This window comes from Procambarus clarkii, chromosome 49 (genome assembly GCF_040958095.1).
Source record: "Procambarus clarkii isolate CNS0578487 chromosome 49, FALCON_Pclarkii_2.0, whole genome shotgun sequence".
Lineage (NCBI taxonomy): Eukaryota > Metazoa > Arthropoda > Malacostraca > Decapoda > Cambaridae > Procambarus > Procambarus clarkii.
Window position 1 is genome coordinate 6,802,395 of NC_091198.1, and position 27,240 is coordinate 6,829,634.

The 27,240-nt window shown below is 49.5% G+C and overlaps 2 protein-coding genes across 2 annotated transcripts in view; one reads left to right on the top strand and one right to left on the bottom strand.

The window, feature by feature from the left end:
• The first annotated feature begins 4,867 nt into the window (after window positions 1–4,867).
• LOC138351284 (trophinin-like) lies at window positions 4,868–11,754 on the top strand. The gene is made up of 2 exons (XM_069302917.1): window positions 4,868–5,416; window positions 11,719–11,754. The coding sequence occupies exons 1-2, from the start codon at window positions 4,868–4,870 to the stop codon at window positions 11,752–11,754; spliced, it is 585 nt and encodes a 194-aa protein (XP_069159018.1).
• A 97-nt stretch (window positions 11,755–11,851) lies between these two features.
• Window positions 11,852–27,240, bottom strand: part of LOC123763387 (serine/threonine-protein kinase WNK2-like) — a 35,458-nt gene continuing 20,069 nt past the window's right edge. Inside the window, exon 3 of the mRNA XM_069302918.1 lies at window positions 11,852–13,573. Coding sequence (XP_069159019.1) covers window positions 11,852–13,573 — 1,722 coding nt within the window. The remainder of the gene's footprint in view (window positions 13,574–27,240) is intronic.

Sequence of the window (27,240 nt, forward strand, 5' to 3'; positions counted from 1 at the left end):
TACCTGTTCTTTCACTGTGGTTTTCCTTCTGATGTGACTGTGGAGTAGCTTTGGTTCGGTCTTGGCTTTGTTTGCTATATCATTTTCAAAAATTTTCTCTGCTTCTCTTCTCACCCTGACGTACTCATTCCTGGTTCTCTGGTATCTCTCCCTGCTTTCTGGTGTTCTGTTATTCCGGAAGTTCCTCCACGTCTTCTTGTTCAGTTTCTTCGCTTCCATACATGCCCTATTATACCATGGATTCTTTTGTTGCTTCTCGGATTTTTCCCTTTGGACCGGGATGAACCTGTTTACTGCCTCCTGACACTTTTGGGTAACATAGTCCATCATACCCTGTACAGACTTGTCTCTGAGGTCTGTGTCCCAAGGTATTTCACTTAGGAAACTTCTCATCTGTTCATAATTCCCCTTTCGGTATGCCAGCCTTTTGATTCCTAGTTCTTTTTGGGGGGAGATAAGTCCTAGCTCTACCAGGTACTCAAAGTGTGTGTGTGTGTGTGTGTGTGTGTGTGTGTGTGTGTGTGTGTGTGTGTGTGTGTGTGTGTGTGTGTGTGTGTGTGTGTGCATGTCTGTAATGTTCATCATTTTCATTATTATTTTGTCAAACCTTCATGCAAGTTGCAATCTCCCTTCCACCCCCCACCCCCCCCCCGCCTCTCATACCTCATGCAGCTTCTTTCCTTTCGTGTTTATTGCAAGTGTTGCACTGTACAGCATGTTGTATGATGCATTTTGTTGATATAATTATTGACACTAGTTCCAGTATTCTCTCTTGCAATTCCTCTGGCTTATTGTGAGCTCCATCAGCATTTGTACCGATTGGTCTTATTTATTATTACTGGAAGGTCGAGATCCATCCTGAGTGTCGCCAGGGTGTGTGTGTGTGTGTGTGTGTGTGGTGTCTCTCTTCCTTCTTGAGATGATTTCGGGGCTTTAGTGTCCCCGCGGGCCGGTCCTCGACCAGGCCTCTACCCCCAGGAAGCTGCCCGTGACAGCTGACTAACACCCATATACCTATTTTACTGCTAGGTAACAGGGGCATAGGGTGAAAGAAACTCTGCCCATTGTTTCTCGCCGGCGCCTGGGATCGAACCCAAAGCCACAGGATCACAAGTCCAGCGTGCTGTCCGCTCGGCCAACCAGCTCCCTTGTGTGGTAGTGTTAATTGCTACCATTAAGGTGGTCTTCATGTCTTCCGTGGCTCTGGCATTCTTTCAATGTTTCTCACTATTTCTTTAGTTGCCTTATCTAAGGCTACTAAATTTTCCTCTCTATGCTTTCGTCTTTGGTACACTACTCTCCTTCCTTTATATCTCGTTCCTTTATTGGTGTTTTCTTTATTTCTTTAGGATCTTATCTTCCTATCCTCCTTCTCCTCCTCCTCTACTGGAATTCTCTCCTTAGCTCTCAGAAGAGCCCATTACCTCCGCTGTCTCCTCTTGGAGGATCTTAATTACATCAAAGCTTTACTCATTTTATTCCATCCAAACTATCTCATATAATTTTCCTTGTTTAACAGTTATTTTTAGTTTTATCCTGTCTTATAATTTAGCTAGTTATTTCGTTTACTTATAATTTCCGTTATATCCATCATATATCCTATTTGTTTTTATACTTTTGTTCATTTTTGTTCATTTTTGTTCATTTTTGTTCATGCACTTCAGGCGAGCTGTGTGTTATGATTTTGAGGAGGTTGATGTTTTTTAATTCATTGTCTCAAGTTTCTAATATTTTTGTTCAAGTCTAGGTTTTATTTTCTAATTTTATGTTTGTTTGTTAGTTGCCTTATATTAGGTGGCACTCCTCCGCTCTGTCACTCCCCTCAGCCTGCCCTCAGTGCTCCTCCCCTCCAGCCTGCCCTCAGTGCCCCTCCCCTCAGCCTGCCCTCACTGCCCCTCCCCTCAGCCTGCCCTCACTGCCCCTCCCCTCAGCCTGCCCTCATTGCCCCTCCCCTCAGCCTGCCCTCACTGCCCCTCCCCCCAGCCTGCTCCTCCCCTCACTGTCCGTCTCCTCTCTGGCAATATCTTCCCAGGGCTCAGAAGGGGATCCCTGTATTAAATCATCCACAAAATTAAGTTATGCAGTCGACTCTGCCCTAGAACCATTATATCTCCCTCCTTCCCTTCCCTCTCTCCCTCTTTCCCTTCCCTTTCTCCCTCTCTCTCCCTCCTTCCACTCTCGCACTTTCTCTCCTTGCCTTGCTCCCTCCTTTCTTCTCTTCCTAGTTTCCTTCCTTCTCCTTCTTTCACTCCCTTCCTCCTCGTCTTATTTCCTAGGTCTTACTCTCTCTCTCTCTCTCTCTCTCTTGCCTTATCTCCCACTTACCTCTCTCTCTATATACTTAATTTTCTCTAACTCTTCTTCCTCAGTGCCCTACCTCTCCCCCCTCTAGCTTCTTTCCCTCTTCCTTCCCTCCGTCTATATAGTCCCCCCCCCCCCAGTTCCCCTCTCCCTCCTTCACGGATCATTTCCGGTTATTCTTCTCTCTCTATCTCTCTATCTCTCTCTTTCTCTCTCTCTCTCTCTCATCCACCCCCTCCTCCTCCTATCTTTCTTCTCCTGTTCTAAGGCTTCCTACTTCTTTTTCCTTGTGGGTTCTCTTCTACTTTTAGAACTGCGGAGTTTATTCACACATATACACAATGTTATATGTATATGTATATCTACATATGTATATCAATGTTCAATAAAGCTTTATGTTCAGTGATAACTGAAAGTTTGATGAGAAAATTCCTAGGAGGCATGATGAGGATTCGAACCTATGCGCTGGGTGTTCCCTGCACGCGCACACACGCGCGCGCTCTAGACCACTACGCCACGATATGGTCAAAAGAATTGCAACCTGGGGCGTCAGAGGTAGAATTCCTAGATGACAGAAGCCAGAGTGCATGGGGGGGGGCGGAATTATTTGAAGCTGGTGCAGCATACAGCATCACCAGCAGCTGGTGCAGCATACAGCATCACCAGCTGCTGGTGCAGCATACAGCATCACCAGCAGCTGGTGCAGCATACAGCATCACCAGCAGCTGGTGCAGCATACAGCATCACCAGCTGCTGGTGCAGCATACAGCATCACCAGCAGCTGGTGCAGCATACAGCATCACCAGCAGCTGGTGCAGCATACAGCATCACCAGCTGCTGGTGCAGCATACAGCATCACCAGCAGCTGGTGCAGCATACAGCATCACCAGCTGCTGGTGCAGCATACAGCATCACCAGCAGCTGGTGCAGCATACAGCATCAGCAGCTGGTGCAGCATACAGCATCACCGGCAGATGGAGCTGTATGTATTATGGATTCCAGGAAATATTATATACAGTTGGCTCCATATTTCTCACTTGCATCAACCCTTCTCTCTCTCTCTCTCTCTTTCTCATTTCTGCATCTCATTACTTTTTTCTATTTTTTCTTGTAAACATTAATCACGAACCTTACTTATTTTCCGCTATGGTTCACCCTCTCTCCCCTCCTCCTTCCCCTCTTCTTCCCCTCCTTCCCCTCTTCTTCCCCTTTTCGTCCAAGGATCCGGAGGGACGTGAATGATGGCAAGTAGAAAGGAGGGAAGTGGAGGATTGGGGAGAGGTTGATGAGAGAGGGGAAGGACGGTGGGAAGGAAGAGGGAGGGTGGTGAGAGATATAAAGAGGGGACTGGTGATCACTTCCCCTCTCCGCCAACTACACTACACTTCACGCCTCGGAGCTTCCTTCCCCCTTGACAACTCTTGTCCTGCCTCGTTGGTGGCTCCTCTGAGGGGTAGGATCCCCCCCTTCTGTGGTGTTCAGGACCCCCCCAACCCCCCCTTTTCTTATCCCTCCTCTCCTAACCCCTCCCCCCTTTCCCCCTTTGTGGTGGGTTCGTCTTCACTAATGGGTCTGTCACCGATAATAGGCGTCGTAACACTTATAAATGTACATTTTATGAATTAAGTTTTTTTATTTAGTTAGTGTGACCTCTCCAACAATGGGTTCCCTCTCCAACAATGGGTTCCCTCTCCAACAATGGGTTCCCTCTCCAACAATGGGTTCCCTCTCCAACAATGGGTTCCCTCTCCAACAATGGGCTCCCTCTCCAACAATGGGTTCCCTCTCCAACAATGGGTTCCCTCTCCAACAATGGGTTCCCTCTCCAACAATGGGTTCCCTCTCCAACAATGGGTTCTCTCTCCAACAATGGGTTCCCTCTCCAACAATGGGTTCCCTCTCCAACAATGGGTTCCCTCTCCAACAATGGGTTCTCTCTCCAACAATGGGTTCCCTCTCCAACAATGGGTTCCCTCTCCAACAATGGGTTCTCTCTCCAACAATGGGTTCCCTCTCCAACAATGGGTTCCCTCTCCAACAATGGGTTCCCTCTCCAACAATGGGTTCCCTCTCCAACAATGGGTTCCCTCTCCAACAATGGGTTCCCTCTCCAACAATGGGTTCCCTCTTCAACAATGGGTTCCCTCTCCAATAATGGGTTCCCTCTCCAACAATGGGTTCCCTCTCCAACAATGGGCTCCCTCTCCAACAATGGGTTCCCTCTCCAACAATGGGTTCCCTCTCCAACAATGGGTTCCCTCTCCAACAATGGGTTCCCTCTCCAACAATGGGTTCTCTCTCCAACAATGGGTTCCCTCTCCAACAATGGGTTCCCTCTCCAACAATGGGTTCCCTCCCCAATAGCGAGCCTTCTTCCATATATTTCCAGGATTGGTTTGTGTTCGTTAGTGTAGGAGGTTCAGGTCGACCCCATACTCAGAGTCTCAAGTTGTATGTATATAGCACTCGTGAATATCCTTTGTTCTAGGTGGTGAGGCTGTAGGCAGGTTTGTAAGTGTGTGCTGACGATGACAGTATGAAGTGGTTCCCTGGTGTTAGAGCAGTCATGTCGACTGTTCTCTTGATAGCTGCCCTCTTGATAGCTGCCCTCTTGATAGCTGCCCTCTTGATAGCTGCCCTCTTGATAGCTGCTCTCTTCACAGCTGCCCTCTTGATAGCTGCTCTCTTCACAGCTGTCCTCTTAACAGCTACCCTCTTCACTGCTGCCCTCTTCACAGCTGCCCTCTTCACAGCTGCCCTCTTCACAGCTGCCCTCTTCACAGCTGCCCTCTTCACTGCTGCCCTCTTCACATCTGCCCTCTTCACAGCTGCCCTCTTCACAGCTGCCCTCTTAACAGCTGCCCTCTTCACAGCTGCCCTCTTCACAGCTGCCCTCTTCACTGCTGCCCTCTTCACAGCTGCTCTCTTAACAGCTGCCCTCTTCACAGCTGCCCTCTTCACAGCTGCTCTCTTAACAGCTGCCCTCTTCACTGCTGCCCTCTTCACAGCTGCCCTCTTCACAGCTGCCCTCTTCACAGCTGCCCTCTTCACAGCTGCCCTCTTCACAGCTGCCCTCTTCACTGCTGCCCTCTTCACGGCTGTCTTCCTTCAATCTGTACTGTATTTGAGCTCTTGTCATTTGTTTTCCCAGACGACTGTGTGTGTGTGTGTGTGTGTGTGTGTGTGTGTGTGTGTGTGTGTGTGTGTGTGTGTGTGTGTGTGTGTGTGTGTGTGTGTGTACTCACCTAGTTATGTTTGCGGGGGTTGAGCTCTGGCTCTTTGGTCCCGCCTCTCAACCGTCAATCAACAGGTGTACAGGTTCCTGAGCCTATCGGGCTATATCATATCTACACTTGAAACTGTGTATGGAGTCAGCCTCCACCACATCACTTCCTAATGCATTCCATTTGTCAACCACTCTGACACTAAAAAAGTTCTTTCTAATATCTCTGTGGCTCATTTGGGCACTCAGTTTCCACCTGTGTCCCCTTGTGCGTGTTCCCCTTGTGTTAAATAGACTGTCTTTATCTACCCTATCAATTCCCTTCAGAATCTTGAATGTGGTGATCATGTCCCCCCCTAACTCTTCTGTCTTCCAGCGAAGTGAGGTTTAATTCCCGTAGTCTCTCCTCGTAGCTCATACCTCTCAGCTCGGGTACTAGTCTGGTGGCAAACCTTTGAACCTTTTCCAGTTTAGTCTTATCCTTGACTAGATATGGACTCCATGCTGGGGCTGCATACTCCAGGATTGGCCTGACATATGTGGTATACAAAGTTCTGAATGATTCTTTACACAAGTTTCTGAATGCCGTTCGTATGTTGGCCAGCCTGGCATATGCCGCTGATGTTATCCGCTTGATATGTGCTGCAGGAGACAGGTCTGGCGTGATATCAACCCCCAAGTCTTTTTCCTTCTCTGACTCCTGAAGAATTTCCTCTCCCAGATGAAACCTTGTATCTGGCCTCCTGCTCCCTACACCTATCTTCATTACATTACATTTGGTTGGGTTAAACTCTAACAACCATTTGTTCGACCATTCCTTCAGCTTGTCTAGGTCTTCTTGAAGCCTCAAACAGTCCTCTTCTGTTTTAATCCTTCTCATAATTTTAGCATCGTCCGCAAACATTGAGAGAAATGAATCGATACCCTCCGGGAGATCATTTACATATATCAGAAACAAGATAGGACCGAGTACAGAGCCCTGTGGGACTCCACTGGTGACTTCACGCCAATCGGAGGTCTCACCCTTCACCGTAACTCTCTGCTTCCTATTGCTTAGGTACTCCCTTATCCACTGGAGCACCTTACCAGCGTGTGTGTGTGTGTGTGTGCGTGTGCGTGTGTGTGTGTGTGTACTCACCTATATGTACTCACCTATATGTGCTTGCAGGATCGAGCATTGACTCTTGGATCCCGCCTTTCTAGCTATCGGTTGTTTACAGCAATGACTCCTGTCCCATTTCCCTATCATACCTAGTTTTAAAAGTATGAATAGTATTTGCTTCCACAACCTGTTCCCCAAGTGCATTCCATTTTTCTACTACTCTCACGCTAAAAGAAAACTTCCTAACATCTCTGTGACTCATCTGAGTTTCCAGTTTCCACCCATGTCCCCTCGTTCTGTTATTATTACGTGTGAACATTTCATCTATTTCCACTTTATCAATTCCCCTGAGTATTTTATATGTCCCTATCATATCTCCTCTCTCCCTTCTTTTCTCTAGTGTCGTTAGGTTCAGTTCCTTCAGCCGCTCTTCATATCCCATCCCTCGTAACTCTGGGACAAGCCTCGTCGCAAACCTCTGAACCTTCTCCAGTTTCTTTATGTGTTTCTTCAGGTGGGGGCTCCATGATGGCGCGGCATACTCTAAGACGGGTCTCACGTAGGCAGTGTAAAGTGCCCTAAAAGCTTCCTCATTTAGGTTCCTGAATGAAGTTCTAATTTTCGCCAGTGTAGAGTACGCTGCTGTCGTTATCCTATTTATATGTGCCTCAGGAGTTAGATTAGGTGTCACATCCACTCCCAGGTCTCTTTCTCGAATCGTTACAGGTAGGCTGTTCCCCTTCATTGTGTACTGTCCCTTTGGTCTCCTGTCACCTGATCCCATTTCCATAACTTTACATTTACTGGTGTTAAACTCCAGTAGCCATTTCCCTGACCATCTCTGCAGCCTGTTTAAGTCCTCTTGGAGGATCCTACAATCCTCGTCTGTCACAACTCTTCTCATTAATTTTGCGTCATCTGCAAACATTGACATGTATGATTCCACTCCTGTAAACATATCATTTACGTAAATTAGAAAGAGGATTGGTCCCAGCACCGATCCTTGAGGTACTCCACTTGTTACTGTTCGCCAGTCCGACTTTTCGCCCCTTACCATTACCCTCTGGCTCCTTCCTGTTAGGTAGTTCTTCACCCATACTAGGGCCTTTCCGCTTACTCCTGCCTGCCTCTCAAGTTTGTATAGCAGTCTCATGTGCGGTACCGTATCAAAGGCCTTTTGGCAGTCAAGAAATATGCAGTCTGCCCAGCCTTCTCTGTCCTGCCTTATCCTTCTTACTTTATCATAGAATTCTAAAAGGTTTGTTAGGCATGATTTCCCTGTCCAGAACCCATGTTGGTGCTGTGTGTGTGTGTGTGTGTGTGTGTGTGTGTGTGTGTGTGTGTGTACTCACCTAATTCCCCCCTTATTATGCTTACAGAGCCGGACGTGAGCTCCTGCTAATCTGTTTGTTTCATCTCTAAATCGTCTAATGCAATGGCTGCCAACCACTGGATTTCTGACATATCCAATTTTAAACCAGCGAATATAGTTAGGCTGGACTACTTCCTCTTCCGTCGACCAGGAGGCCTGGTCGACGACCGGGCCGCGGGGACACTAAGCCCCGGAAGCACCTCAAGGTAGCCTCAAGGTAGGTAGGTAGCCGCATAATTCCTTTTTCCTCACAAAAGTAAATCTTAACAAAAGTAACTATTTCTCTCGCCTGAGTTTCTAAAGTCCATCCACACCATGCAAATATTTTGGATGGATTTCTAGCCAAAATATAATAATGTATAATGAATATATAATGATATAATAATGTTTAAACAAGCGTTCCAAAGCAATTTGTATAATGTAACTAGATTTTTATTTGCAATGTTGTTGTCTTATGCTGTAGCAATTCGAGAAAACTGTGTTTTTGTTTAACAAGTTTTAAATGCTTGTATAAATTAGCAATCTTTAAGTCTAGAAACTTTAAAGTAACTTTAAAATACACATTTGTTATACATTTTATTCACTGTATAACTCATTTAGTATAACTTTTGTATTGTATATATAACGTTTCTTATCGTTTCAGTTTTATGTATTTAATTATTTTTTAACTTTTATTATAAACTCAATTTGTAAAATATTGAATAAGTTTATGCAACATTTGGCGAATATATTGTTGTAGAGGAAATAAATGAGTGAACCATAAGAGGGAAGACAGTGAGGGAAATGAAGATATGAGGGGAGAGTATGAGAGGGGAGAGTGTATGGGAAGGGAGAAGGAAGAGAGGAGAAAAGGGAGACATTATGAAAGGAAAGGTTAAAATAAATAAGATTGGGAGGGGGGGGGATATGGGTAAAGAGAGGAGATTAAATAAGGAACAGAAGAAGCAAATAATTGGAGTGAGAGAGGAGTAAAGAGAGGCGGAGGAAGTGTAGAAGAGAGAAGACATAATAAGAGAAGAAGAAGAGATAGAGACGGGGAAAAATCAAGTGATGGTTAGTCACCAGGAAAGGGGCCACGACTCACCAGGGGAGCACCCATGATTCACCAGGGGAGGAACTGTCACACACAAAGGGTCGGGGGAAACGTATCATGGGAGGGGATGCAAGGGGCCCCCATGATATGACATGAGGGGAAGCTCACTTGCCCCATTACTCATCTGCCCATTCCTCCCCCCATCTTCCCCTCAGTAATGTCTTAAGTCATTCTGGGGATTCCTGATTTTTTCTGAGAAGGGAGAGAGAGAGAGGGGGAGATATGGGGGAGTGTCAGGGGTTGATGGGGAGTGTCAGGGGGGGATGGGGAGTGTCAGAGAGTGATGGGAGAGTGTCAGGGGGGTGATGGGGGAGTGTCAGGGGGTGATGGGGGAGTGTCAGGGGGTGATGGGGAGTGTTAGGGGTGATGGGGAAGTGTCAGGGGGTGATGGGGAGTGTCAGGGGGTGATGGGGGAGTGTCAGGGGGTGATGGGGAGTGTTAGGGGTGATGGGGAAGTGTCAGGGGGTGATGGGGAGTGTTAGGGGTGATGGGGAGTGTCAGGGGGTGATGGGGAGTGTCAGGGGGTGATGGGGGAGTGTCAGTGGGTGATGGGGGAGTGTCAGAGGGTGATGGGAGAATGTCAGGGGGGTGATGGGGGAGTGTCAGGGGTTGATGGGGAGTGTCAGGGGGTGATGGGGGAGTGTCAGAGGGTGATGGGAGAGTGTCAGGGGGGTGATGGGGGAGTGTCAGGGGGTGATGGGGGAGTGTCAGGGGGTGATGGGGAGTGTTAGGGGTGATGGGGAAGTGTCAGGGGGTGATGGGGAGTGTCAGGGGGTGATGGGGGAGTGTCAGGGGGTGATGGGGAGTGTTAGGGGTGATGGGGAAGTGTCAGGGGGTGATGGGGAGTGTTAGGGGTGATGGGGAGTGTCAGGGGGTGATGGGGAGTGTCAGGGGGTGATGGGGGAGTGTCAGTGGGTGATGGGGGAGTGTCAGGGGGGTGATGGGGGAGTGTCAGGGGTGATGGGGAGAGTGTCAGGGGGGTGATGGGGGAGTGTCAGGGAGTGATGGGGAAGTGTCAGGGGGTGATGGGGAGTGTCAGGGGGTGATGGGGAGTGTCAGGGGTGATGGGGGAGTGTCAGGGGGTGATGGGGAGTGTCAGGGGTGATGGAGGAGTGTCAGGGGGTGATGGGGGGAGTGTCAGGTGGTGATGGGGAGTGTCAGGGGGTGATGGGGAGGGGCGTGGCAAGAGTTATTTACGCTAGACCAACGACGAGACAGTAATGGGGAAAGTTAAGTGACATGGGTGAGGGGACGAGGGTGAGGGGACGAGGGGACGAGGGGGTGAGGGGACGAGGGTGAGGGGGCGAGGGGTGAGGGGACGAGGGGTGAGGGGACGAGGGTGAGGGGACGAGGGGACGAGGGGGTGAGGGGACGAGGGGTGAGGGGACGAGGGGACGAGGGGTGAGGGGACGAGGGGTGAGGGGACGAGGGGTGAGGGGACGAGTGTCGCCGACACAATCACGGGGGGGGGGTGAGGATGTCGTTATTACTGCTTAATGCAGGAGGGGGAAGCGTAGTGAGGCTCCTGGGGGGAGGGGGAGAGGGGGGAGGGGGAGAGGGGGGGAGGGGAGGGGGGGTTAGAGGGGTGAGGATGAAGGGGTTTCGTGCTAGTAGAGGGGATCGCAGCTGTGATGGTCGTGTTGGTTAGGGGATGGAAGGGGGAGGGAGGATAGAGTAAAGGGGAGGCAGGATAGAGTAAGGGGGAGGGAAGATAGAGTAAGAGGGAGGGAGGATAGAGTAAAGGGGAGGGAGGATAGAGTAAAGGGGAGGCAGGATAGAGTAAGAGGGAGGGAGGATAGAGTAAAGGGGAGGGAGGATAGAGTAAAGGGGAGGGAGGATAGAGTAAAGGGGAGGCAGGATAGAGTAAAGGGGAGGCAGGATAGAGTAAAGGGGAGGGAGGATAGAGTAAAGGGGGAGGGAGGATTGAGTAAGGGGTGGTGAGTGATGGGTAGGAGAGGAAGGAGGAAGCGGAAGGGGCGGATAAAACGAAGGAAGGGAAGTGTGGGGGAGGAGGATAGGCAAGTAAGAATAATAGAATAAATGGCTCGATAGAGAACCTGAATAACAGTACTGAAAAGTAGGAGAATGGACAGCAAAGTATGGCTTAGTCGCTCCTGTTTTAAATTGTCGAATATCGCTGTAAGAGACAAATTAGTACCAAATTGGAAATTCTCGTCCAAAATAGGTTATTATCACGAATATTTCCTCCCCTGCTCCCCCTATTACCCTACTGAAGCTAACTGAAATTACATTTTTGTATATAACGAAAATGTGAGTTAAAAACTGTAGTTTTCTCTAAGTAAATACGTAGCAATATATATACCTCAAAATCACTGTTTTTTTTTTTAGGTCTAGTTATCTATGTTGTTTTAAAATCATCTCACCCTTTTGAATAATAAATTGAATTTAAACAAATAGGACAAAATATTAAAATATAATTAAAGGTAAAATTACCTGTAATCATATTTATAAAAATGCAACAAGCTGTATAAGATTGAATGTAAAAATGCATCACACGAACTCTGTAACAGCCGGAGTCAATTACTCTGTAACAAGGAGAAAATCATGAAGTTGTAATCCCTTTTATACTAGTGAAAATAGTATTAAATTGTACAATTGGCAATTAGTCGTCTCATACGGTTGAAGACCTAAGGGTCGTTTAGTCACGTCAACACTAAGTTAAAAAGCTGTAAATTGCTTTTGTGGTGTCTATTAAGACTGGTTCATCTGTGGGTCACTCTGGAGCTACGGTGTGACGTTCTAGGTTGGTGCTGTTACACTGTGGTTTGTCTTCATGCGTGGGCTGGCGTACAGGGCTGGCGTACAGGGCTTCGAGGGCTGGCGTACAGGGCTGGCGTACAGGGCTGCGAGGGCTGGCGTACAGGGCAGCGAGGGCTGGCGTACAGGGCTGCGAGGGCTGGCGTACAGGGCTGCGAGGGCTGGCGTACAGGGCTGCGAGGGCTGGCGTACAGGGCAGCGAGGGCTGGCGTACAGGGCTGCGAGGGCTGGCGTACAGGGCAGCGAGGGCTGGCGTACAGGGCAGCGAGGGCTGGCGTACAGGGCAGCGAGGGCTGGCGTACAGGGCTGCGAGGGCTGGCGTACAGGGCAGCGAGGGCTGGCGTACAGGGCTGCGAGGGCTGGCGTACAGGGCTGCGAGGGCTGGCGTACAGGGCTGCGAGGGCTGGCGTACAGGGCAGCGAGGGCTGGCGTACAGGGCAGCGAGGGCTGGCGTACAGGGCTGCGAGGGCTGGCGTACAGGGCAGCGAGGGCTGGCGTACAGGGCTGCGAGGGCTGGCGTACAGGGCAGCGAGGGCTGGCGTACAGGGCTGCGAGGGCTGGCGTACAGGGCTGCGAGGGCTGGCGTACAGGGCTGCGAGGGCTGGCGTACAGGGCAGCGAGGGCTGGCGTACAGGGCTGCGAGGGCTGGCGTACAGGGCTGCGAGGGCTGGCGTACAGGGCTGCGAGGGCTGGCGTACAGGGCAGCGAGGGCTGGCGTACAGGGCAGCGAGGGCTGGCGTACAGGGCTGCGAGGGCTGGCGTACAGGGCAGCGAGGGCTGGCGTACAGGGCTGCGAGGGCTGGCGTACAGGGCAGCGAGGGCTGGCGTACAGGGCTGCGAGGGCTGGCGTACAGGGCAGCGAGGGCTGGCGTACAGGGCTGCGAGGGCTGGCGTACAGGGCAGCGAGGGCTGGCGTACAGGGCAGCGAGGGCTGGCGTACAGGGCAGCGAGGGCTGGCGTACAGGGCTGCGAGGGCTGGCGTACAGGGCTGCGAGGGCTGGCGTACAGGGCTGCGAGGGCTGGCGTACAGGGCTGCGAGGGCTGGCGTACAGGGCTGCGAGGGCTGGCGTACAGGGCAGCGAGGGCTGGCGTACAGGGCAGCGAGGGCTGGCGTACAGGGCAGCGAGGGCTGGCGTACAGGGCAGCGAGGGCTGGCGTACAGGGCAGCGAGGGCTGGCGTACAGGGCTGCGAGGGCTGGCGTACAGGGCTGCGAGGGCTGGCGTACAGGGCTGCGAGGGCTGGCGTACAGGGCTGCGAGGGCTGGCGTACAGGGCAGCGAGGGCTGGCGTACAGGGCTGCGAGGGCTGGCGTACAGGGCTGCGAGGGCTGGCGTACAGGGCTGCGAGGGCTGGCGTACAGGGCTGCGAGGGCTGGCGTACAGGGCTGCGAGGGCTGGCGTACAGGGCAGCGAGGGCTGGCGTACAGGGCTGCGAGGGCTGGCGTACAGGGCAGCGAGGGCTGGCGTACAGGGCTGCGAGGGCTGGCGTACAGGGCAGCGAGGGCTGGCGTACAGGGCAGCGAGGGCTGGCGTACAGGGCAGCGAGGGCTGGCGTACAGGGCTGCGAGGGCTGGCGTACAGGGCTGCGAGGGCTGGCGTACAGGGCTGCGAGGGCTGGCGTACAGGGCTGCGAGGGCTGGCGTACAGGGCTGCGAAGGCTGGCGTACAGGGCTGCGAGGGCTGGCGTACAGGGCAGCTTGATCGTCTGTCAGTGAGTTATTAACAGACAAACACGCTTAGGACCACACACACAGCAGTATGCTGCTGCCCTTTAGTATTTAAGGGATTACAGAATATAGATCAAGAACCAGCTGCGAGTTCATCTAACATCACCATCTCACAGGATGGTTAGTCAAGCTTGGAATCGGGAGAATACATTAGATCCGCGTGTAATCAACTAGCCTGCACTAGCACACTCTTGGGTAAACACGAGAAGATCTTCCAATATTCGTGAATGCATGAAGATACAAAGTGTATGAAGCAGCTCTAAGTGTCTCATCCCGTTTGGTCATGTTATTGTTAACAAGACACTCATGTAGTGCAGGAGAGTGTATCCCAGCTCCTGTTCACAAAGTTTACAACTGGAATGTTCACCTTTGTGGGAACTCATTACCTTAAGCCACTTGCCATAAGTATATATATCCCAGCCTAATTCTGGTAATGCAGGCGATGAGTCACAATAACGTGGCTAAAGTATGTTGAGCAGACCACACACTAGAAGGTGAAGGGACGACGACGTTTCGGTCCGTCCTGGACCATTCTCAAGTCGATTGTCTTGACTTGAGAATGGTCCAGGACGGACCGAAACGTCGTCGTCCCTTCACCTTCTAGTATGTGGTCTGGTCAACTAATTCTGGTAATGACAGTGTCACACTGTCATTACCAGAATTATTGTCATCTTATTATTGAATTATTGTCATTACCGTTATTGTCATCTGACAACTATAGTTGTCCGGACATAACGTTCTCGGTTCTAGACATATCATAACTCTATATACCCGTCCTTTCCGCACTAGCAGTGTCAGTGATTGCTTCTTTGTCAGCCGTAGTTTCTTGAAATAGTACAGTTTTAACGAGAGGAATTGTAATGCCTAGAGGTATGATGTGGGGAGGTGGCTGCCTTGTTCGTGTCATCACGTTCGACAACACCTGTGTGAGATGGTGGCCACACCCAGGTACAGGTAGCCACACCCAGGTACAGGTAGCCACACCCAGGTACAGGTAGCCACACCCAGGTACAGGTAGCCACACCCAGGTACAGGTAGCCACACCCAGGTACAGGTAGCCACACCCAGGTACAGGTAGCCACACCTAGGTACAGGTAGCCACACCCAGGTACAGGTAGCCACACCCAGGTACAGATAGCCACACCCAGGTACAGATAGCCACACCCAGGTACAGATAGCCACACCCGGGTACAGATAGCCACACCCAGGTACAGGTAGCCACATCCAGGTACAGATAGCCACACCCAAGTACAGGTAGCCACACCCAGGTACAGATAGCCACACCCAGGTACAGGTAGCCACACCCAGGTACAGGTAGCCACACCCAGGTACAGGTAGCCACACCCAGGTACAGGTAGCCACACCCAGGTACAGGTAGCTACACCCAGGTACAGATAGCCACACCCAGGTACAGATAGCCACACCCAGGTACAGATAGCCACACCCAGGTACAGATAGCCACACCCGGGTACAGATAGCCACACCCAGGTACAGGTAGCCACATCCAGGTACAGATAGCCACACCCAAGTACAGGTAGCCACACCCAGGTACAGGTAGCCACACCCAGGTACAGGTAGCCACACCCAGGTACAGGTAGCCACACCCAGGTACAGGTAGCCATACCCAGGTACAGGTAGCTACACCCAGGTACAGGTAGCCACACCCAGGTACAGGTAGCCACACCCAAGTACAGGTAGCCACACCCAGGTACAGATAGCCACACCCAGGTACAGATAGCCACACCCGGGTACAGATAGCCACACCCAGGTACAGGTAGCCACACCCAGGTACAGGTAGCCACACCCAGGTACAGATAGCCACACCCAGGTACAGGTAGCCACACCCAGGTACAGGTAGCCACACCCAGGTACAGGTAGCCACACCCAGGTACAGATAGCCACACCCAGGTACAGGTAGCCACACCCAGGTACAGGTAGCCACACCCAGGTACAGGTAGCCACACCCAAGTACAGGTAGCCACACCCAGGTACAGATAGCCACACCCAGGTACAGATAGCCACACCCAGGTACAGATAGCCACACCCAGGTACAGATAGCCACATCCATGTAGCGAAACCACACCAGTATTCCCGAGTACCATAGCAGTCTACATGTCCCTATATCCGTATAACAAGAACTACGGGCTCGCCATAGACCGTACTACTTGGAGCTTTTTGTTCCGAGTAGCCAATCTTTAACAACAACGTATAACAAGTGTACCAAAGCTGCACTATACCTGCCGGTACACTCGTATACTCGTGTACCGTACCAGCACTGTACCGCACCAGCACTGTACCGCACCAGCACTGTACCGCACCAGCACTGTACCGCACCAGCACTGTACCGCACCAGCACTGTACCGCACCAGCACTGTACCGTACCAGCACTGTACCGTACGAGCACTGTACCGCATCAGCACTGTATCGTACCAGCACTGTACCGTACCAGCACTGTACCGCATCAGCACTGTACCGTACCAGCACTGTACCGCACCAGCACTGTACCGCATCAGCACTGTATCGTACCAGCACTGTACCGTACCAGCACTGTACCGCATCAGCACTGTATCGTACCAGCACTGTACCGTACCAGCACTGTACCGTACCAGCACTGTACCGTACCAGCACTGTACCGTACGAGCACTGTACCGCATCAGCACTGTATCGTACCAGCACTGTACCGTACCAGCACTGTACCGTACCAGCACTGTACCGTACCAGCACTGTACCGTACGAGCACTGTACCGCATCAGCACTGTATCGTACCAGCACTGTACCGTACCAGCACTGTACCGTACCAGCACTGTACCGTACCAGCACTGTATCGTACCAGCACTGTACCGTACCAGCACTGTACCGTACCAGCACTGTACCGTACCAGCACTGTACCGTACCAGCACTGTATCGTACCAGCACTGTACCGTACCAGCACTGTACCGTACCAGCACTGTTCCGTACCAGCACTGTACCGTACCAGCACTGTACCGTACCAGCACTGTACCGCACCAGCACTGTACCGTACCAGCACTGTACCGTACCAGCACTGTACCGTACCAGCACTGTACCGTACCAGCACTGTATCGTACCAGCACTGTACCGTACGAGCACTGTACCGTACCAGCACTGTACCGTACCAGCACTGTACCGTACCAGCACTGTACCGTACCAGCACTGTACCGTACCAGCACTGTACCGTACCAGCACTGTATCGTACCAGCACTGTACCGTACGAGCACTGTACCGTACCAGCACTGTACCGTACCAGCACTGTATCGTACCAGCAAGTTTATCTCCTCTACTTTTCCTGCAAAAATTGGTTATTCCCCTGAGAGGCATTTCCCTCCGAGTAAGGTAACGTGGTATATATATGCTTGTTCCTCTTCCTCAGCAAGAATTTATGTAGCAAGAGGTCACATATCAGGCCATGGGCGCGTGCCCTAATGACCTCCCTCGGGGCCCGATCATTGAATACAAGAGAATAAATAAATAAATTTTCCGTTTAGTCAGGAAGGTGAAACACCTTAATATTTTCTGAGGGCCGTTTTCTTGACAGTTAAGGCTCCTGGAGTTCTTTACCTACAACACCTGTTTTTCACGTGGATTATCGTGTAGCGTTTTCTTAATCTTCAAGAGCTCTAATAGAAATATGTGGTAAAGATTAGGGAAGGGATTGGGACCATTGATAACTAAGGCGTAGGTCCAGTAGTTGACAATAACGAAGTATTCGTTTACAGGCGATGAGTCACAATAACGTGGCTAAAGTAAGTTGACCAGACCACACGCTAGAAGGTGAAGGGACGATGACGTTTCGGTCCGTCCTGGACCATTTTCAAGTCGATTGTGAGAATGGTCCAGGACGGACCGAAACGTCGTCGTCGTCCCTTCACCTTCTAGTGTGTTGGTCTGGTCAAGTATTCGTTTAGATCGATGTTCTCTAAATGAATACTTCCTCACGGTATTCAGCTGTGACAATTTACATCCACCTCAACTTACTATTAAGGAACAAATCCACAAGGGCCGTGACGAGGATTCGAACCTACGTCCGAGAGGTATTGTAACCTACGTTACTATGAAGGTGTTGAAAAGGACGGACTAGTCTTGTGTTTACCAGCAAGATCCCCCACATATCCCCAGACGAACGACTTCTTACTCCTGGAGAAAATGTAATTTCTAGCCTTCTCATCCCATGCAATGCATATTTAATAAATTAAAGTTGAGCAGCGTTGCAGAGACACAGACGGTGGTGTGTGTGGGCCGTGTAATGTTAAACAGAAGGATAGCTCACTGGAATCACAGTATTAACCAATTAGTTCGCTGCCTTTTGTGTGATAAGTGATTGATTCCGTAATTACAAACACCAATGCTGCTCATCTTGAAAAACACAGATTATTGTAGGATTTACAGCATGGCTGTACCAGGGGTAGATTATGTAGCAGGGGGTAGACTGTGTACCATGGGTAGATTATGAACAAGGGCTACATTATGTACCAGGGGTAGATTATGTACCAGGGGGTAGATTATGTACCATGTGTACATTATGTACCAGGGGGGGTAGATTGTGTACCAGGGGGGTAGATTATGTACCAGGGGTAGATTTTGTACCAGGGGTAGATGATGTACCAGGGGGGGGTAGATTGTGTACCAAGGGGGTAGATTATGTACCAGGGATAGATCATGTTATCAAATCTACACCACAGTTGTACCCGAAGACTGTGTCAAAATATTGCAAAATTATCTACCAAGAATATAACAAAGACCTTGTCACTGTTTCTCAACCAAGTATGTTCACTGTACACTGTAACTCCCTGAACACTGTATCACCATCATTCTCCGTTGGCCATTACAGAGACACCACGCGATCATCACTCACTGTAATCACCACAGTTCACGGTATAATTACATTACTTCGCACACTTCTGCAATAGACTGTAGAGTGGTGTCACAAGCACTTATATGGTGAGGCAGGGTCGTGTGTGTGTGAGGCAGGGTCGTGTGTGTGAGGCAGGGTCGTGTGTGTGTGAGGCAGGGTCGTGTGTGTGTGTGTGAGGCAGGGTCGTGTGTGTGAGGCAGGGTCGTGTGTGTGAGGCAGGGTCGTGTGTGTGAGGCAGGGTCGTGTGTGTGTGTGTGAGGCAGGGTCGTGTTTGTGAGGCAGGGTCGTGTGTGAGACAGGGTCGTGTGTGTGTGTGTGTGTGAGGCAGGGTCGTGTTTGCGTGAGGCAGGGTCGTGCATGAGGCAGGGTCGTGAATGAGGCAGGGTCGTGCATGAGTCAGGGTCGTGCATGAAGAGGGGTCGTGCATGAGGCAGGGTCGTGCATGAGGCAGGGTCGTGCATGAGGCAGGGTCGTGAATGAGGCAGGGTCGTGCATGAGTCAGGGTCGTGCATGAAGAGGGGTCGTGCATGAGGCAGGGTCGTGCATGAGGCAGGGTCGTGCATGAAGCAGGGTCGTGTGTGTGAGGCAGGGTCGTGCATGAGGCAGAGTCGTGCATGAGGCAGGGTCGTGCATGAGGCAGGGTCGTGCATGAGGCAGGAATTAATAAAGAAGAAAATAAGCTGGAAAAAGGGAAAGTTTTTATTAGAGAAAGTTTGAGGTGTTCGCTGTTTGCGAGAGAAAGCTGCGAGGAAGTGAGAATTAGTGAGAGAGAATTAGTGAGAGATTACTAGTGTAGAGGTGAGAGAAACGTAGACTTCTACCAGAGTGGGAGTGTTAATGACTGGAAAGTGTAATGGGGTGTAGAGTGACTCCGTGACTGGCTGAGGGTGTTCGGGGTCTCGGGTTGGATACTGAACACTGCACACACACTCCCTCGGTGACTCAAAGTGCCTAGTGAGTTCAGGCGAGTTCCAGGTTGTGTAACTTTTAGCACATCATGGGTGCGGCGCGGGTCTGGAGGGTGACCTTAGGACGCAGGTTCGATACCGCTGTCCTGCTCAAAGGATTTCGTCATGGTGCGCGAGTTACAAAGTGGGTAAAGTGGTGGGTTACCCACTTTGTGACTGGTGGGATGTGGTAAGAACAATAATTTCTGTTTAGAATAGATTCTGGAGTGAGATTAGAGTGATACTAAGAAGCTTAATTCTGGCTGTTGACTCGTGTCGTTCTCGGTACGTAGTTAACTGATCTAACCTTCTTAAGAACCGTAATCTGACTCAGTTTTATTCCCTCTAGACCCTATTGTTATCTCCTATGTTGCTCCATCTTTTGTCTCTTTTTCACAACTTTCTCTACGCCATTAAACCTTCTGCAGTTATTGATACGTTATTATCTACTATTCTTGAGGTTATCTTGAGATGATTTCGGGGCTTTTTAGTGCCCCCGCGGCCCGGTCCTCGACCAGGCCTCCACCCCCAGGAAGCAGCCCGTGACAGCTGACTAACACCCAGGTACCTATTTTACTGCTAGGTATCAGGGGCATAGGGTGAAAGAAACTCTGCCCATTGTTTCTCGCCGGCGCCTGGGATCGAACCCAGGACCACAGGATCACAAGTCCAGCGTGCTGTCCGCTCGGCCGACCGGCTCCCCAAATATATTTATTAACATATATTATAAACTATGATATATTTCCTACCTTCTCGCCTCACTTTATGTATTGATGATCTCTGCCACTCATTCCTTACATGACGTGATGATGGACACTTCCTTGTCTCTGTAGTGTGGGGTTGTGGGTCCGTAACAACACGTTGCTGTATACGTGGGTTTGTGGAGAGGCTGAGAGTATGGTGTAGTGGTGGGGGGTGCTGGGTGCTCTGGGTCCCCCCTCACCAAAGTGATCACAATGATCCTATTTCACTGAGCTTCGCTACTCCTCCCTCTCTCATACCCGACACTTAGCTTCGCTACTCCTCCCTCTCTCATACCCGACACTTAGCTTCGCTACACCCGCCTCTCTCATACCCGACACTTAGCTTCGCTACACCCGCCTCTCTCATACCCGACACTTAGCTTCACTACACCCGCCTCTCTCATACCCGACACTTAGCTTCACTACTCCTCCCTCTCTCATACCCGACACTTAGCTTCGCTACTCCTCCCTCTCTCATACCCGACACTTAGCTTCGCTACACCCGCCTCTCTCATACCCGACACTTAGCTTCACTACTCCTCCCTCTCTCATACCCGACACTTAGCTTCGCTACACCCGCCTCTCTCATACCCGACACTTAGCTTCGCTACTCCTCCCTCTCTCATACCCGACACTTAGCTTCACTACTCCTCCCTCTCTCATACCCGACACTTAGCTTCGCTACTCCTCCCTCTCTCATACCCGACACTTAGCTTCACTACTCCTCCCTCTCTCATACCCGACACTTAGCTTCGCTACTCCTCCCTCTCTCATACCCGACACTTAGTTTCACTACTCCTCCCTCTCTCATACCCGACACTTAGCTTCGCTACTCCTCCCTCGAGAGTAACTTTTGAAGCGAATGGTGCTTCGAATGAATAACAATTATGAATAATGTGAATAACACTTGTTAGGAAAGTGTTATTCACACCTGTGAATAACAAGTGTGAACAACACCCAACACACTGCTTGAGGCATCACCTGCTGGGGTTTAGATAAATGTATACACAAAGTTTAGCTCCATCTTCCATGTGTATATTTTAGAGTTATTGTCTTATGTATGATCCTGTGTTGTGTGTGTGAGAGAATATGAGCAGCATCCTCACAGTCATGTTCTCACATAGATGTATTTGCGGAGCCACGGCTCTTGGGTTCCGCCTCTCAACTTTGTATCGACTGGTGTATATGTTCCCAGAAGCTATTCGCATTTACTCTTAAAGGTGTTTATGAAGTCTGTCACTTAGGCAGTGTAAGTGTAAGTCTGTCACTTAGGAGTTTAAGTGTAAGTCTGTCACTTAGGCAGTGTAAATGTAAGTCTGTCACTTAGGCAGTGTAAATGTAAGTCTGTCACTTAGGAGTTTAAGTGTAAGTCTGTCACTTAGGTAGTGTAAGTGTAAGTCTGTCACTTAGGCAGTGTAAGTGTAAGTCTGTCACTTAGGCAGTGTAAGTGTAAGTCTGTCACTTAGGAGTTTAAGTGTAAGTCTGTCACTTAGGCAGTGTAAGTGTAAGTCTGTCACTTAGGAGTTTAAGTGTAAGTCTGTCACTTAGGCAGTGTAAATGTAAGTCTGTCACTTAGGCAGTGTAAATGTAAGTCTGTCACTTAGGAGTTTAAGTGTAAGTCTGTCACTTAGGTAGTGTAAGTGTAAGTCTGTCACTTAGGCAGTGTAAGTGTAAGTCTGTCACTTAGGCAGTGTAAGTGTAAGTCTGTCACTTAGGAGTTTAAGTGTAAGTCTGTCACTTAGGCAGTGTAAGTGTAAGTCTGTCACTTATGCAGTGTAAGTATAAATCTGTCACTTAGGCAGTGTAAGTGTAAGTCTGTCACTTTACTTCTTAAGTAATTCCAATTGTTGACAACTCTGACACTGAAACATTCTTCCCAGTGTATCTGTGACTCATGTGGGTATCTAGTTCCCATCTGAGTCCCATTGTTCGTACATTGTCCTTGCTACATTGTCTGTCCTTGTCTGCCTTGTATGATTCTCTGAGTATTGTGTACGTGGTGATCATGTCCCCCTTATTTCTTCTCTCTGTATGGCAGTAAATGTGTGTAGCATCATCACTGCAGTAATTTTGTAAATAAAGATCTTGTAAATAAAACTTTCAACATCTTTATTAATACAAAAATTTTATACTACAAAAATCATCAACAAAAGTGATGTGTAAAAATAATATATTATGATAATAAGAGTAACGATGGTTATAATACAATACATTTATTAATAATAAAAATATTAATACGGAAATCAGCTCATAATATCCAGTAAAATATATAAATACAGTAAGAAGAACTTAACACTTGTAAGAACTTAACACTTATAAGAACTTAACACTTGTAAGAACTTAACACTTGTAAGAACTTAACACTTATAAGAACTTAACACCTATAAGAACTTAACACTTGTAAGAACTTAACACTTGTAAGAACTTAACACTTATAAGAACTTAACACCTATAAGAACTTAACACTTTAAGAACTTAACACTTGCAAGAACTTAACACCTATAAGAACTTAACACTTGTAAGAACTTAACACTTGTAAGAACTTAACACTTGTAAGAACTTAATACTTGTAAGAACTTAACACTTATCAAGAAATTTAAAAAAAGCAGCGAAAACCATTTCAACAAATAAGATTTTTTTCTCTCTTCAAGAGCGAGACGATGTTATCACCTCATTACCTGAGAGCCGTCACCTGCCACGCCACCCCCCCCCCTGCTGGGCTGGGATCGAACCCTGGCTTTGACATGGTGGAGGCGGGTGTGCACCCCCTTATACCGCCGCTACCTGGGATCGAACCCTGGCTCTGACATGGAGGAGGAGCGTGTCACCTACACCTACACGCCCGCCACTCACCACATCTCATTGTTAGTGGAAATTGGAATTGATATCACAAGTGAAATTGAATCGAAAGATCGAAGGATTTTTACCCAAAAAAGTTTCCAGTGAAGCAGCCAGCCGGTGGTGGCGTCTGTGTCAGACGTGGGACGTGTCAGCCAGTGGTGGTGGCGTTTGTGTCAGACGTGGGACGTGTCAGCCAGTGGTGGTGGCGTCTGTGTCAGACGGGGGACGTGTCAGCCAGTGGTGGTGGTGTCTGTGTCAGACGGGGGACGTGTCAGCCAGTGGTGGTGGCGTCTGTGTCAGACGGGGGACGTGTCAGCCAGTGGTGGTGGCGTTTGTGTCAGACGTGGGACGTGTCAGCCAGTGGTGGTGGCGTTTGTGTCAGACGTGGGACGTGTCAGCCAGTGGTGGTGGCGTTTGTGTTAGACGGGGGACGTGTCAGCCAGTGGTGGTGGTGTCTGTGTCAGACGTGGGACGTGTCAGCCAGTGGTGGTGGTGTCAGACGTGGGACGTGTCAGCCAGTGGTGGTGGCGTTTGTGTTAGACGGGGGACGTGTCAGCCAGTGGTGGTGGCGTTTGTGTTAGACGGGGGACGTGTCAGCCAGTGGTGGTGGTGTCTGTGTCAGCCGTGGGACGTGTCAGCCAGTGGTGGTGGCGTTTGTGTTAGACGGGGGACGTGTCAGCCAGTGGTGGTGGCGTTTGTGTCAGACGTGGGACGTGTCAGCCAGTGGTGGTGGCGTTTGTGTCAGACGTGGGACGTGTCAGCCAGTGGTGGTGGTGTCAGACGTGGGACGTGTCAGCCAGTGGTGGTGGCGTTTGTGTCAGACGTGGGACGTGTCAGACGTGGGACGTGTCAGACGTGGGACATATCAGACGTGGGACGTGTCAGACGTGGGACGTGGTCTTCACTCCCAATTGGAATTTATTACAATTAACAATCAAATAAAAGCGAGGATAGTTAAGAATAACAATTATATAATGTTTACAACAGAGATAAACTAAATAATTTGTATGACCTGTGGTGGGTGTGATGTGTATGTGTACTCACCTAGTTGAGCTTGTACGCTCAAGCATCTTGAGGTTATCTTGAGATGATTTCGGAGCTTTAGTGTCCCCGCGGCCCGGTCCTCGGCCAGGCCTCCACCCCCAGGAAGTAGCCCGTGACAGCTGACTAACACCCAGGTACCTATTTTACTGCTAGGTAACAGGGGCATAGGGTGAAAGAAACTCTGGCCATTGTTTCTCGCTGGCGCCCGGGATCGAACCCGGGACCACAGGCTCACAAGTCCAGCGTGCTGTCCGCTCGGCCGACCGGCTCCCATCTATGTCCAAGTTCCTGAAGGACAACCCGAACTGGAGGTCTGGTCGAGGACCGAGCCGCGGGGACACTGCAAAGCCCCGAAATCATCTCAAGATAACCTCAAGATAGCCAGTATGGCATATATATACTGGCCTCATTATTCTGCTGATATGTGATCCTAGTCTTAAATCTCCAGTTAAGTCTTTTTCAGAAGTTGGAAACTGGTTTCCTTTCATCTTGTTATGTTTCTGAGGTCTTCTTGCTATATCTCTTATCGTCATAACTTTGCGTTTCTATATCTATACCTTACGATTACTTTCTTGTGATCCCAAGATCTTTTTCTTCAGCTTTTTACCTCTGTGCCTATGTGTTTGTGTGCGTGTGTGTGGTGTTGTGTGTGTGTGTGTGTGTGGCCCCCTCGTATGTGTGCGTGTGTGTGTGTGGGCGCTCGTATTTGTGCGTGTGTGTGTGTGGTGTGGAATGTGTGTGTGTGTGGCGCATATGTGTGCGTGTGTGTGTGTGTGTGTGTGTGTGTGTGTGTGTGTGTGTGTGTGTGTGTTGTGTGTGTGTGTGTGTGTGGCCCCCTCGTATGTGTGCGTGTGTGTGTGTGGGCGCGCGTATGTGTGCGTGCGTGTGTGTGTGTGTGTGTGTGTGGGCGCGCGTATGTGTGTGTGTGTATTTAAATCACAGCCAAAACAACGAAAACAAAAGCGCTTTGTGACTGTCTCCTCTTCATTTCGTCCCAGTGAACGAAACGTGGATGTCAAAGTGAACGAAACGCTGACAATTTCCCCCGGCTAATTGAGTTGATTATAGGCAGCGCTGCCATAAAAGTTCGTTTGGTTGATGTAATTGTTACTTGCTTTGATGCCCATACACAGCTAATTGCCAGAGAGGCGCCGGCATCCCGCCCACACTACTCAAACAATTACAAGAAAATCAATAAATATTAAATAAATATAAAATGACAATAGATATTAAATAAAAATGATAATTTGATAAAATAATAATAGTGAATTTGCAGGTCTTGCTTCTCCTAACTTGGAGAGATTATGGTGTATAGTGCTGGGGTATAGTGAGGCTGGTTCTGGGGGTATAGTGAGGCTGGTTCTGGGGTATAGTGAGGCTGGTTCTGGGGGTATAGTGAGGCTGGTTCTCGGGGTATAGTGAGGCTGGTTCTGGGGGTATAGTGAGGCTGGTTCTCGGGGTATAGTGAGGCTGGTTCTCGGGGTATAGTGAGGCTGGCCCTGGGGTATAGTGAGGCTGGCCCTGGGGTATAGTGAGGCCGGACCTGGGTATAGTGAGGCCGGACCTGGGGTATAGTGAGAACATGAAAGATGCTAATAGGCTCACCACATGCATCAACTGGAGAGGAATGTGAGAGAACGGAAGAATTGTTGAATAAAGAGAAGGAATAGAAAAATGAGAAGTACAGAATAAAATGGCGGCGGGTTCGAACAGGTGAGAGTCTGTCTATCCTCCAGTCTGACATCCGAGACCTACCTTAGCAGTATTGCCTTACTGACTATACTGACAGTATTGAGAGAGAAATGTGTCAAGGCATTAATTTAAGAACGTTCGGAAGGCGGGGCTAGAACACCACCTCTAACCCCCCCCCCCCACACACACACACATTAAAGGGCGTACAAACACACAATAGAGCCCAATAGGCTCAGGAACCTATACACCTGTTGATTGATGGTTGAGAGGCATGACCAAAGAGCCAGAACCAATCCCCGCAAACACAACTAGGTGAGTACACACACACACACACACACACACACACACACACACACACACACACTCAGAGGATACCTTTGTGTGTGCGTGTGTATGTGTTGAATAGGAGAGTGCACACACACACACACACACACACTCAGAGGATACCTTTGTGTGTGCGTGTGTATGTGTTGAATAGGAGAGTGCACACACACACACACACACACACACTCAGAGGATACCTTTGTGTGTGCGTGTGTATGTGTTGAATAGGAGAGTGCACACACACACACACACACGAACTCTGCTTAATATAACAATAATATTATTTCCGAATATACGAGTTTGAATATAACACTTTAATAATCTACTTCGCAGAAAAATATTATCAGATCATTCATATCAAAATCAGAACTGTCATAATATGTGTGATAGGTAATGTAATATGTGTGTGTGTGTGTGTGTGTGTGTGTGTGTGTGTGTTGTCTCCCAGTTGTGCTTGCGGGGGCTGAGTTGAGCTTCGGCTCTTTGATCCTGCCTCTCAACTGTTACTCAACTGGTGTACAGGTTCTTGAGTCTATTGAGCTCTATCTGGGATCATCTGGAACCCCAGATGATCATCTGGGATTGTCTGGGATCATCCCGGACTTAGGTTCGAACCCTCATCACGGCGCTTGTGGATTTGTTCTACATTTGAAACTGTGTATGGAGTCAGCCTCCTCCACATCACTGCTTAATGCATTCCATCTGTTAACTATTCTGACACTGAAAAAGTTCTTTCTAACGTCCCTGTGGCTCATTTGGGTACTCAGGTTCCACCTGTGTCCCCTTGTTCGCGAACCGCCCGTGTTAAACTGTTTATCCATATCTACCCTGTCAATTACTCTGAGAATTTTGTAGGTAGTTATCATGTCTCCCCTGAGCTCTCCTGTTTTCCTGCGACGTGAGGTGCATTTCACCTCACGTGAAACACACACACACACACACACACACACAACACACTGTGTGTGTGTGTGTGTGTGTGTGTGTGTGTGTGTGTGTGTGTGTGTGTGTGTGTATGTGTGTGTGTGTGCGTGTATGTGTGTGTGTGTGTGTGTGTGTGTGTGTGTGTGTGAGTGTGTGTGTGAAGGGCAGTGTCGCTTCAACTAATCGAAACACATCAGCTGTAATGCCCTCTCGCCTAACACATTTCAGCCGGAAGTTCAGAACATTCTCCGGTCGACTCCGCG

Excerpts from the sequence above, each read along its gene's own strand:
- LOC138351284 (XM_069302917.1), top strand. The coding sequence starts at position 4,868 with ATGTCGACTGTTCTCTTGATAGCTGCCCTCTTGATAGCTGCCCTCTTG. Across the intron at positions 5,417-11,718 it reads CGGCTGTCTTCCTTCAATCT|TCGTCTCATACGGTTGAAGA; the intron begins GTACTGTATTTG and ends ATTGGCAATTAG.